Raw genomic sequence first — 10,641 nt, 5'->3', positions numbered from 1 at the left:
TCTGACTTGAGAAAAGCTCTTTGAGATCCCATTGGTATTGCTGGGGAGAGCTGTCTGTGGTGTCTTTGGGGCAAACACATCTAAGAGGAGCTCAGTGGCTGTGCTCTGTTTGGATTTGTGTTTTGGGAGCAAAAAGCTGATGTGATTTGAGCCAGATAGTGGGGCCTTTGAGGACTGATGAAGGGTCAGGTTTTAATTTTGCATTTTAACAGAGATTCTCCCTCTGGCTCAGTGGTGGGGGCAGAATAGCAGCTGATGGTAGAAATGAAGATGGGTTTGCCCAGGAAGCTGCTCCTGTGGTTCCTGAGAAAGACTGTGACCCGGGAGCTGTTTGCTCCTGGGCTTGATGAACAGCAGGTAGTAAAGGTGAGCCCTTAGGGGGCTGGTGTTGGGAGGTGGGTGCTCAGCCACAGTGTTTCCTGAGCCCATGGCCTTACCCTGTTCCTGTGAGCATTTCCAACAGGAGCTGGGAGAACTTCACATGGGAGCTAAGTGTCCAAGTGGTGAGCGAGAGGAGCCTTGTCCACTCCAGAGCCCAGGCACCAGCACACAGGTGCTGGTGGGAACCAGGGACATCTGACTAGTCCCTGTGCACATGAAGCTCCTGGAAAGGAGGACTTTTAGTCTTGGGAGTGTTGAATAGTGAGATGCAGCAGGGCAGCCCCCTTATCCTCATCTCCTGGTCCAGGCACGGAGGATTGCTGGCAGATAGAAGGCTCAGGGGTGCAGTCGCACATCCTGGCTGAGCTTCTGGGAGCAGGGCCGGTGCTGAGGCCTCGACATTGGAGTGGAGGGCTGGGGACAGAGGCCTCGGGGCAAAGGGCTTGATGCTGGGGTGCAGAGGTCAGCACGGGGTTGAAGGGCTCAGGGCAGAGGGGTCGATGCCAGGGTGGAGGGCTCGGAGCAGAGGGCATGCAGCTGGGGCAGAGGCTTCAGTGCTGCTGTGGAGGCATTGGTGTGGGGTCAGTGGGCTCGTGGCAGAAGGCTCCGTGCCGGGCTGCCCGGGTGGAGGGCTCGGGGCAGAGGGCGCGGTGCCGGGGCACGGAGCAGCCTTCCCGCTATTGTTCCCGGCGCTCCCAGTGCCGCCATCAGTGCGGCACGAGGCGGTGCCGGCGGGAGCGGCGCCATGGGCCGGGAATGCCGCTCCTGGCCGACGAACGGGCAGTGCCCGCGATGCCGCTGTCCGCTCCATTTTCTGTCTCGCCCGTCACGGGGACGCTCAGATGGCAGAGTCGCGCTCGGCGGTCCTGGGAGGGAGGTGGAGTCTGCCCATCCTCCGCCCGCCCTCCCTCCATTGTCGGCGGCGGCACCGGCACCTGCTCGGGCCACCGGCGGCCGGGATGCTCCTGCCCTTCCTGGCGGAGCGGGGACGCTGCCGCAGTGCCGGGGCCGCAGCTCGCAGCCGGAGGGAGGAGATGCTGCTTGTGCCTGCCCGGCCCTGCTGCCGCCTCGGGAAATGAACATGAGTCTGCCAGGCCGCGTCTCCTGCTCCATGCTCAACTGCTTTGTAAGTGCTGCTTTTTATTCCCCTTCTCTCCTCCATGGAAGCGGGGCCGTAAGCCAGCTGCGCTCTCCAACGCACATGCCGGTGGAGGCATCCTCTGGATCTGCCCGGGGAGAAGGGGGACCCCCTTCTCCTGGCTCCCACATGCCGCCGGAGGACGCCGCGGCCCGTCCCTGCTGCCCTGGCCGGGCCCAAGGGCACAGCAGTGCCCGGCGCCGCGGGCTGAGCCCAGGCAGGCCCTGGCCGCTGTGCTGGGCCCCGCAGGCTCTGCACCCTGCCTGGAGCTGGGCAATTACCGTGCGAGAGCAGCCGACCCCCGGGGAGCCCCGCGCCCCCTCCCTGGCTGCGGCTGTGCAGGACCCCTCGGGTGCTGTGCTGTGCTGTGCTGTGCTGTGGGGGGTCCTGCACTCGGCGCCTTTTACACCTTCAGCGAGAGGGGGTTTCCTGCTCTGACCCTTCCTGCAGACCCACCCTCAACCCCCCAGGGCACTCCTGGCCAGATTGGCTCTGAGGGCTTCAGGAGGCTTGTGAAGAGAGCAGCGTGCTGACCCCCACCCTGCTGGTACCGGGGATGGGGCTGTGGCGGGAGGGGATGCTCAGCCTCTGCCTGCCCTGTGCTGCAGGCGAGGAGGGACTCAAGGACACCCAGGCGGGTGGAGAGCTCAGGCTGCCCTGTTCCAGTTCCTGCTGCTCCCTGGGATTTTCTCTGCGAACTGCAAAGTGAGGATGGGAGAGGATCTCTGCTTCCTGGCTGCTGCACCGGCACATGGGCGCACACCTTCCCTTTGTGCTCTTCTGGGCTGGTGCCTCAGTCTTGGAGTTAGCCACTGGCAGGAGGGGCCCCAAGACCCCATGGTCTCCAGTGAGCATTGGCTGCTGCTGGAGCTGGTGCTGTGCTCTGTCCCTCACAGCATGGTGACAGGGCCGGTGCCTTTGCCCCCATCCGGGCCTGATGCTGAGATTTGTAAAGGCTCTAACAGCATGTTACATGTGTGCAGGATCCTTGGATGCGGGGTGGGAGGGGTCTGGCTGCCTGTCTGAGGTCCGGGGAGCACCTCAGGCCAGGCTCTTCCTTCAGGCACTGAGGCTTTAGCACCTGTCAGTAACACAAGAGGATTCAGCATCTGAAATATTCCTGAGCCAGAAGGATTGAGATCTCCTTTCTTCAGGTTGAAATTGGGATTCTGGCTTGGGTGACATATCCAGAAAGATATGTCATTTTAAAATATTACTCAGTGCTCACAGGACACAGTGTTTCCTGGTAAATGCTAGAGCCTAGAACTAGCTTTAGAGAGCAATCAGCCTTCTGAATAAAACATTCCCACACCAAATACATGTGGAATTAGCACCATCCTGGACTCCCAGCAGTGAGCATCTCCAGCTGAATGTCTGGGTGCCACTCCTTTGGGCAGCAGTTCAGTGATGTGACAGGGCCTGGGTGAGGGCTGGTGAAAATTGGCACCAGTGGTTCACACCAGAGCTCAAGGAGCATTGGGACAATGCTCTGAGACACATGGTGGGATTTGGGGCGTCCTGTGCAGGGCCAGGAGTGGGACTTGATGATCCTTATCCCTTCCAGCTCGGGATACCCTGATTATATGAGTGAATGAAGATTCTCATGTTCCAAACATGAGTGGAGTGTGTGGAGACACATACTCCACTTGTCAAGGATGGCATGTGCAGGTTCTGTGTGACCATCCTAGTCCTCTGTGGGTTTTCTCAGGTGTCCATCTGAACAGGATCGACATGTGCAGCTGCCCTGGGCTTGGTGCTGGCACCAGTCAGTAGTGCCTGTTGTGAATTATGTGCACTGGGGTGCAGTTGTGGTAGGGTTGTAGGTTGTTCACAGTTGTATCTTCTCCTCCAGAAGATTCAGGCTCTTCCCAGATTTCTTTGGTGTGAGAATGAAAACAAAAACTTCCAAAACAAAGCAGTCCTTAAGGGAAGAGTAGGCTGACATTGGACTGTAGGTGGAAACCCTCTGTGTCATGGTGTGTCTGCTCTGGTACCATGGAGCAGGTAACGGGAACAGCTGACGTGACAAGTTACTGTCACATCAGTCCTCTGTGACCAAGGTGTGTCTGTTTGACTTTGGAAACACCACTCAGCTGGAAGAGGCGGGACTCGGAGGCTTCAGCATTTCACTCTGCTGTGGGCACTCTGCAACAGCCAGAGGAACTGCTGGGGTCTGGAGGCAGAACAGACATTTCCATGAACAGGTATCCCCAAGCTCCTGGGCTGCCAAGAGTATCCAGCAGCTTCAGTTTTTGTCTTTCACAGCGTGTTCTGGCCAAGGCTGTCTGACTGTGTGCTCTGTTTGCAATGCAGGGTGAGGAGGGCCCTCCCAGTTTGGAGTACATCCAGGCCAAGGACTTGTTCCCCCCGAAGGAGCTCATAAAGGAGGAGGAATCACTGCAGGTAAGGAAGTAAAAACACCCAAACAGCTCTGGGATGTGCAGGCTGGGCTCTGCAGAGCAGCTCTCCAGCCCAGCACATCCTGGAGGCCACAGGCGGGCCAGTGTTGGGGGCACGCTGGGGCAGCAGGTCCCTGTGCGTGGGGCCAGGCCGGCTGTTCCCAAGGCCCTGTCCCTGTCTGCCCAGCCCTGGCAGGATGTGTCCGGCATCGCCAGCCACCGGGAGCGCGGCCAGAACTGCTGCAGTGCACAGCCAGCCCCGGCATTCCCTGTGGGAAGTGCTGCTGCCTGCCCTGCCCTGCAGCCAGCATCCAGGGAGGTTCCCGGGACAGGGGGAGCAAGGGGGCCGTGCTCTGTACAGCCGTGCAGCTGCACTGCCTGCTCTCCCCTCGAGCACCTTGCCCCTGGCGTTGTCCTGCTGCACGGTGGCTGGAAGAAGGAACCTCCGTATGGTGCCAGCCTCCTGCTGCAGAAAGCCCTGGGAAGAGCCCTGGGTGCTACTGCTGCTGTGCAGCAAGGGCAGCATTCCCTCCTGGGAATTGGTGCTTCCTTTAACAACCTGTGGTGCTCACCATCCTCCTCCTGGGGCTGGACCCAGGCTCACCTTGTTCTTGCTGCTGCAGTGTTTTGAGTTTGTTCGGAGACTGTCACTGCCTTGGCAAACAGTGCTGGGGAAAAGAAGGACTGAGAGCTATTGGCTTGAAGGAACAGCCATAGACTGGGGAGTCGTGCAGGGTCAGGCCTGCAGGGCTGTGACTTTGGTGGGTGAAGCTGCTGAGGCGACTCTGAGCTGAGACTCCTGGAGAAGAGCACACTCTGCCTTAGTTTGCTGTGTTGAGAAATGAAGTCCAACCCTCCCAGGGGTAATTTGCCTTCAGGAAATTGTTAATTTATTGTAAAGCTGAGTGTTCAAGACCAGCTTGGATGGGACTTGGAATATGGCCTAGTGGAAAGTGTCTCTTGCTCATGGCAGGGCATGGAACTGGATGAGCTTGGGTTGGGATGTCACTCCCAGCCCAAACCATTCCAGGATCCTGTGACTCTAGAAGGATGCCATCAATTGATAACAAGCTGTATTGGGGTACCTGCTGGTTTATTCCAGGATTTCCTTCTGTTGCTTCTTGCAGCCTTACCAGCCCCTTCCTGTTCTGTCTCCCTTCTGTTGCTGTGTGAAAGAGGCACGTAAGCAGGAGAGACACATGCCAGATAAAAACAGCTCTGGCAAGCATGCAGAAATCAACTGCAGAAATAAAGAGAGGATATTCTCTTAGGCAAATAATTAATATTTTTCAAGAGTGTTCGGACAGATGCCAGGCTAAGGTGGATTTTTATACAAAGAAAGGAGAAGTTGTTAGTACAGTTGTCACTTGAAGTCTGAAATTCAGGTTTTTATACCCAAGCCATAGAAACAACTTCAAAATAGAGAGAAGGTGGTCTGACTTTTACTAATTACAGTGTAATGAATTGTGTCATTAGCTGCCCTGTCTGGCAGGTTTCAGCTCTGGCTGAAATGATAAATTGTCATGACATTTTTTGCATAATTGGTTACCAACTTCACCTGGTGTAGGTGGCATTCAGGGAACAGGAGGAGCCTGATTAGCTAAGGACAAAGAAGCCTGGTGAATTTTAGGCTGTTCTGCCTTCTTTTTTTTTAATATAAGAAAAGTCAAACTAGACTGTCTGCCAGGATCCCATGTTTTAAAAACAGCTATGGCGTGTCCAGACTGATGGGGAAAAACAGACAGTTGATTATGGAGATATTTAAAATAATGGAATACAGGTAACTTTAATGAAGCTTTCTTGCAGTTTAATCAAGACAAGTTTCCTCAGTCATATAAATAACTATACTTATACTATAATACATATATAATACATATACTATAATAACTATACTAATACACAGTGAATCCCTGAGAGCCTTGTTAGCAGAAACTGGGTACAACTTTGGTTCATTTGCTTACCTGGATGTCACTACTGAGTCTCACAGGGCTGCTGAGGGCACCCCATGTTTAAGTGGCACAGCAGGTTCCCATAAGTGACACTGCCCTGGGACAGAGGCTTTTGATCAGCCACAGAATCCCTGAATCACTGAGGCTGGAAAAGACCCCCAAGACCATCCAGTCCAAGCTGTGCCCGATCCCCACATTGTCACCCAGCCCAGAGCACCGAGTGCCGCATCCAGTTGTTCCTTGGACACCTCCAGGGATGGTGACACCACCACCTCCCTGGGCAGCCCCTTCCTCCAGTGCTTCCCCATGGTGCTGGGCTCTTTCAGGAGCTGTGCAGAGCTTCTCTCTGAGCTGTCCTGCAGTCATGTCCCTCTCCATGCCTCTTGTGCCAGGGCTGGTTTCCCCTCTCTAAAGAGCGGGGACCATCAGTCCCTCTGTCCCCAAGGCCACCCCTCACTGCCGGGTGTGCATGGCACACAGGTGATCCTTCAGGAGGTGCTCGTTGGCTCCAGAGGCATCCTTGGGGAGAGCTCCGTGTGTGGGGCGGGGCAGCGGTGCCAGTGCTGCCCGTCCTGCTCTCGGGACACGGGGAGCACCTCGCTAGGAATGGTTCCTTGGGAGATGCACTGCGGAGGCAATGGGAACAGTGGCTCTGGGAATTCCGGTGCACAAGGTACCTGTGTGACCTGACCTGGTGCTGTCTCCCTTCCAGGTGCCATTCACTGTGTTGCAGGGTGAGGGAGTGGAGTACCTGGGCCATGCCAATGACGCTGTGATCGCCATCTCCAACTACCGCCTGCATATCAAATTCAAGGACTCTGTGATCAATGTGAGTGTGGCTCTGCCTGCACCATCACCTCTCCCAGGGTTTCAGAGCAGGGAGGGGTGGGAATACCCTGTTCCTGGGGGCTGTGGCACAGGAAGGGGCCTCTTGGAGGATGCCAGGCCTGGGCGTGCAGTTGCTGTTTTGTTACCGTATTTAAGTGTGAGGATGGGGTTTTCCTTTGGATAGTAATTAAGTCCTTCCTTTGCTGTTTTCTTTAAATTCAAGCAATAACTTCGGTCGTTTTAAGGCTGTTGAGGTCTCTTGCAGGCCAATTTTAATGAGACTTCTCACCAACGCAGAGTCAGGCAGTGGAAGCTTGAGGCTTTCTCTCACTGCCTTGACTTGCCGTCTCTTTACTGCAGCTGTTATTTGGTTCAGTTACCTGTGCTTGACTGGATGTGGTTGAGTCAGGAACTGGCCCCAAGTGGGAGATCACCGAGGGAGAGAACAGAAATCAGAATAATAATCATGGAAGAGCTCTCTGCTGACTCATGGAGCTCCATAACCCTGGGAGTGGGATTGTAGTTCACAGAAGCAGCTCATGACTGGTGGAGATGTGCTGCAGCGAGAGGAGCCTGCAGGCATGGCTGCTGGGACTGCTCTGCCATGGTGTCATGCCCTACATCTCTTCCTCCCTCACAGGTGCCTTTGAGGATGATGGAAAGCGTGGAGTGTCGGGATATGTTCCAGCTTCACATCGTCTGCAAGGACTCCAAAGTGATCAGGTATCTGGTTTATTGCTGTGGTGCAGCTGCTGGTGCTGCAGGCTGGGACCAGCTCCGGTAGCTCCCCCTGTGCTGCTGTTGGAATTGAGCTGTCCATGGTCAGGGCTCTAAGGCTTGGGGCCACGTTCCTTTTTCTGTCTCAGTCCTGGCTGAGTGAATGTCCCTGCTGAGGGTGATTTGCCTTTGGGTTTGCAGGTGCCATTTCTCCACCTTCAAGCAGTGCCAGGAGTGGCTGAAGAGGCTGACTCGAGCCATTGCCCGCCCTGCCAAGCCTGAGGACCTCTTTGCATTTGCCTACCACGCCTGGTGCTTGGGGGTGTGTGTGGATGAGGAGGATCAACATGCACATCTCTGCCGTCCTGGTGAGCTCCTGGCCTGGCCCTTCCTGCTGCTCTGGCAAGCAGCACTGCACTGCAATTGAGCTCTTGTTCATAAACCCTCTCCGGTTTCAAATTCGCCTCCCTGGGTCATCCTGTGCCTGGCCTAGAGATCCAGCTGATGGCCATATGCTGTTGGATAAGAAGCACAGTGAAAAGAATTAGTTACAAATACAACAAAAAGCTTTCTGAACCAGCAACACAGAAGCAGCTTTTCCCTTTCTCCTTGAGAGAAAACATCCCATACTTAAGTTCTCTCATCACAGTGATAGAGACCTCAGGCAGTCCTGTCCGGGAGTGGCAAACAGTGTCAGTTTTGAGGCAGCCTAATTGATATGAGCCCATCTGCATCTCTTCACCAACACCCAAAAATTCTGTGACATTCCCAGGATCAGGTCTGCAGAGAGCTCTGGCTCACCCTCGCGCGGGTGCAGATCAAGTCTTTGAGAAGAGAAAACCAGAGCTGTGCTGGTGCCCTCGTGTGGACTGGGAGTTTCCTTTCCCTGGGAACACAAAGTTTGCTTGCACTTGCTTTGTCTTATCGATAATGAGGCTGTTTAAAAATGGAATTAAAATGAGTGAGAAACCTGGCTTTAGACTGAAAAATGAGAGGATCCTAGAGGAGAGCAGCAGTAGCCTGAATGGAATGTCCAAAGACAGGCGAGATGGAGGGGTGGGGTTCAGTAGTACAGCTATTCCAAGAGAAGCTGATAGAGGAAAGGTAAGCTCTGTGTCCTTCTACCATGCCCCAAACCCCAGCAATCAGAGATATTTCCTGTGTTTCCTTTAGGGGAAGTGTTTAGTGTAAATAAACTCACCAGTGCAAGTTGTTGCTGCAGGATATGGCTGAGGTAAAGAGCCTTGCAAATTAACAAGATTTGACACTGGAGCAACAAAGGCATCCAGAATTTGTGAGGCAAGGCTAAAACATGAGAGAGGAAGCCCTGAGTCAGCGTCTGAGAGCAGTCTGGAGGAAGGAGCTGCCTCGGGTGGGTGCTCAGAGCTCCTTGCCGTAGGGTTCCTGACATCCACTTTGGAAGCTGTCTCTGCCAGATGGGCAGAAGTGGATTAAATTAACCCCCACACACCCCCTTGACATGGAGAGGCTGTTTCTGTGCCCTGAGATGAGATCTGACTTGACAATACAAGCAGGGGTACCCCTGTGAGGGACAAGTCTTCCTGCCTTCTGAAGCACAATCCCTTCTGCCATCCACTTGCCCTGGAGTTTCTCCTTGCCAAAAAGATGCTCCCAGGGCTGGAGCCCCTCTGCTCTAGAGCCAGGCTGAGAGAGCTGGGCGTGTTCATGTGGAGAAGAGAAGGCTCCACGGAAACTCAGAGCCCCTTCCAGGGCCTAAAGGGGCTTATAAAAAAAAGGGAGAGATTTTCATTAAGGGTGGGTAGTGACAGGACATGGGGGAACAGTGTTAAAGTGACAGAGGGCAGGGTTAGATGGGATGTTCAAAGGAATTCTTTAATCAAGGAATGGAGAGGCCCTGGCAAAGGGTGCCCAGAGCAGCTGTGGCTGCCCCTGGGTCCCTGGAAGTGTCCAAGGCCAGGCTGGAGGGGCTTGGAGCAACCTGGGATAGTGGAAGGTGTCCCTGCCCATGGCAGGGGTTGGAACGGGATGGGCTTCAGGTCCCTGCTGACCCAAACCTTTCTGTGGTTTTGTGACTCTCTCCAGCCTGTGACAGTTGCTGTGGAGTTCCACAAACAGGTTCGGATTCTTCTGTGCTGTCAGTAACTTCCTGTGCTCTGTTCCTCAGGGGACCACGTGAGGTTCCGGTTCGAGATGGAGCTGGTGAGGATGGGCTTCGACCTGCAGAACGCCTGGCGCGTCTCTGACATCAACAATAACTACAAGTGAGTGTTTCATCGCCAGGCCCTCCCCGCTCTCCTCTTGCCTTACTTTTCCCTTGGTAATCCCCGTGCAGAGCAGTGGGTGAGTCAGACTCCAGCTAATCCTCCTTCCTGGCCTTGACAGCCCCCAGGCTGATCAGAGTATGAGCCAGATCCCTTTTCTTTATGCCTTTCACATCATAGAATTGGAGAGGGAATACAGCCCAAACATCAGAGCTAGCAGGAACTGTAAATGCTGACTTAGGTACTTTATCATGTGGTAGCTCTTACTCCTCATGGAAAACATTTGGGAGTCTGGAGGTCCATCCATTGTGGGTTTGTCTTTCTGGTCAGTCCTTCTCTCTAAAGTGCTCAGTTTGACATAACAACCACAGTTTTCATATACTCAGGCAGCTGTTCAGCTCTGTGAGGAGCTAGGGTTAGCCAGTGGAGAGCTGTGGGCAGGCTCAGGAGTCTGGGATGAGCAAGGCTCATTCAGTCAGAGCAGAAGCTGAAGGGTGATCTGCCTCCAGCTGCTGGCAAGGCATTCACAAAGGGCATGGAGTAAAACTTCTGACAGTGACACATGGCAGAACAAGAGGTGGTGGCCTCAAAGTGTAGCTTGGGAGCTTCACAATGCGGAAGGGAAAAGAGCATTCCCTGGGAACATGGTGGTGTGCTGGGCACATCCCCACAGGGGGCTTCTCCATCACTGCGGTGTCATGTTTCAGTTAAGCCAGTGTTGAAAGTGTTCCCTATGGTCATTGGAGTGGAGATCTCTACAAGGTTTTCCCACTCTCACAGTGGAAGAGACCTTTTGCCACCAGTCAGTGTTTCCAGCCTGCCTTCTATTCCTGCAGGAGCACAGTACTCCTGGAGAAGGGCAGCTGCGCTCTTTGCAGCAGGTGGCATTAAGCCAATGGGATTTCAAACTTTGATGGACATACTCATTTGTGCATTTCCTATAATCCTGTTCCTGAAACCACTGGTATCCCTCAGCCTTTCCTCTC

The 10,641-nt window shown here is 54.4% G+C and overlaps 1 protein-coding gene across 1 annotated transcript in view; it reads left to right on the top strand.

Moving 5' to 3' along the window:
• Positions 1-295: 295 nt before the first annotated feature.
• Positions 296-10,641, top strand: part of MTMR4 (myotubularin related protein 4) — a 29,160-nt gene continuing 18,814 nt past the window's right edge. The window contains exons 1-6 of the mRNA XM_053961547.1: positions 296-1,507; positions 3,833-3,922; positions 6,580-6,696; positions 7,336-7,418; positions 7,614-7,780; positions 9,559-9,655. Of these exons, the coding sequence (XP_053817522.1) occupies positions 1,127-1,507; positions 3,833-3,922; positions 6,580-6,696; positions 7,336-7,418; positions 7,614-7,780; positions 9,559-9,655 (935 nt within the window). The 5' untranslated portion in view covers positions 296-1,126. The remainder of the gene's footprint in view (positions 1,508-3,832; positions 3,923-6,579; positions 6,697-7,335; positions 7,419-7,613; positions 7,781-9,558; positions 9,656-10,641) is intronic.

This window comes from Vidua chalybeata, chromosome 20, assembly GCF_026979565.1.
Source record: "Vidua chalybeata isolate OUT-0048 chromosome 20, bVidCha1 merged haplotype, whole genome shotgun sequence".
In the NCBI taxonomy this organism is placed as follows: domain Eukaryota; kingdom Metazoa; phylum Chordata; class Aves; order Passeriformes; family Viduidae; genus Vidua; species Vidua chalybeata.
Note: the sequence above shows the minus strand (reverse complement) of the source record. Positions and strands in the feature narration are given on the sequence as shown.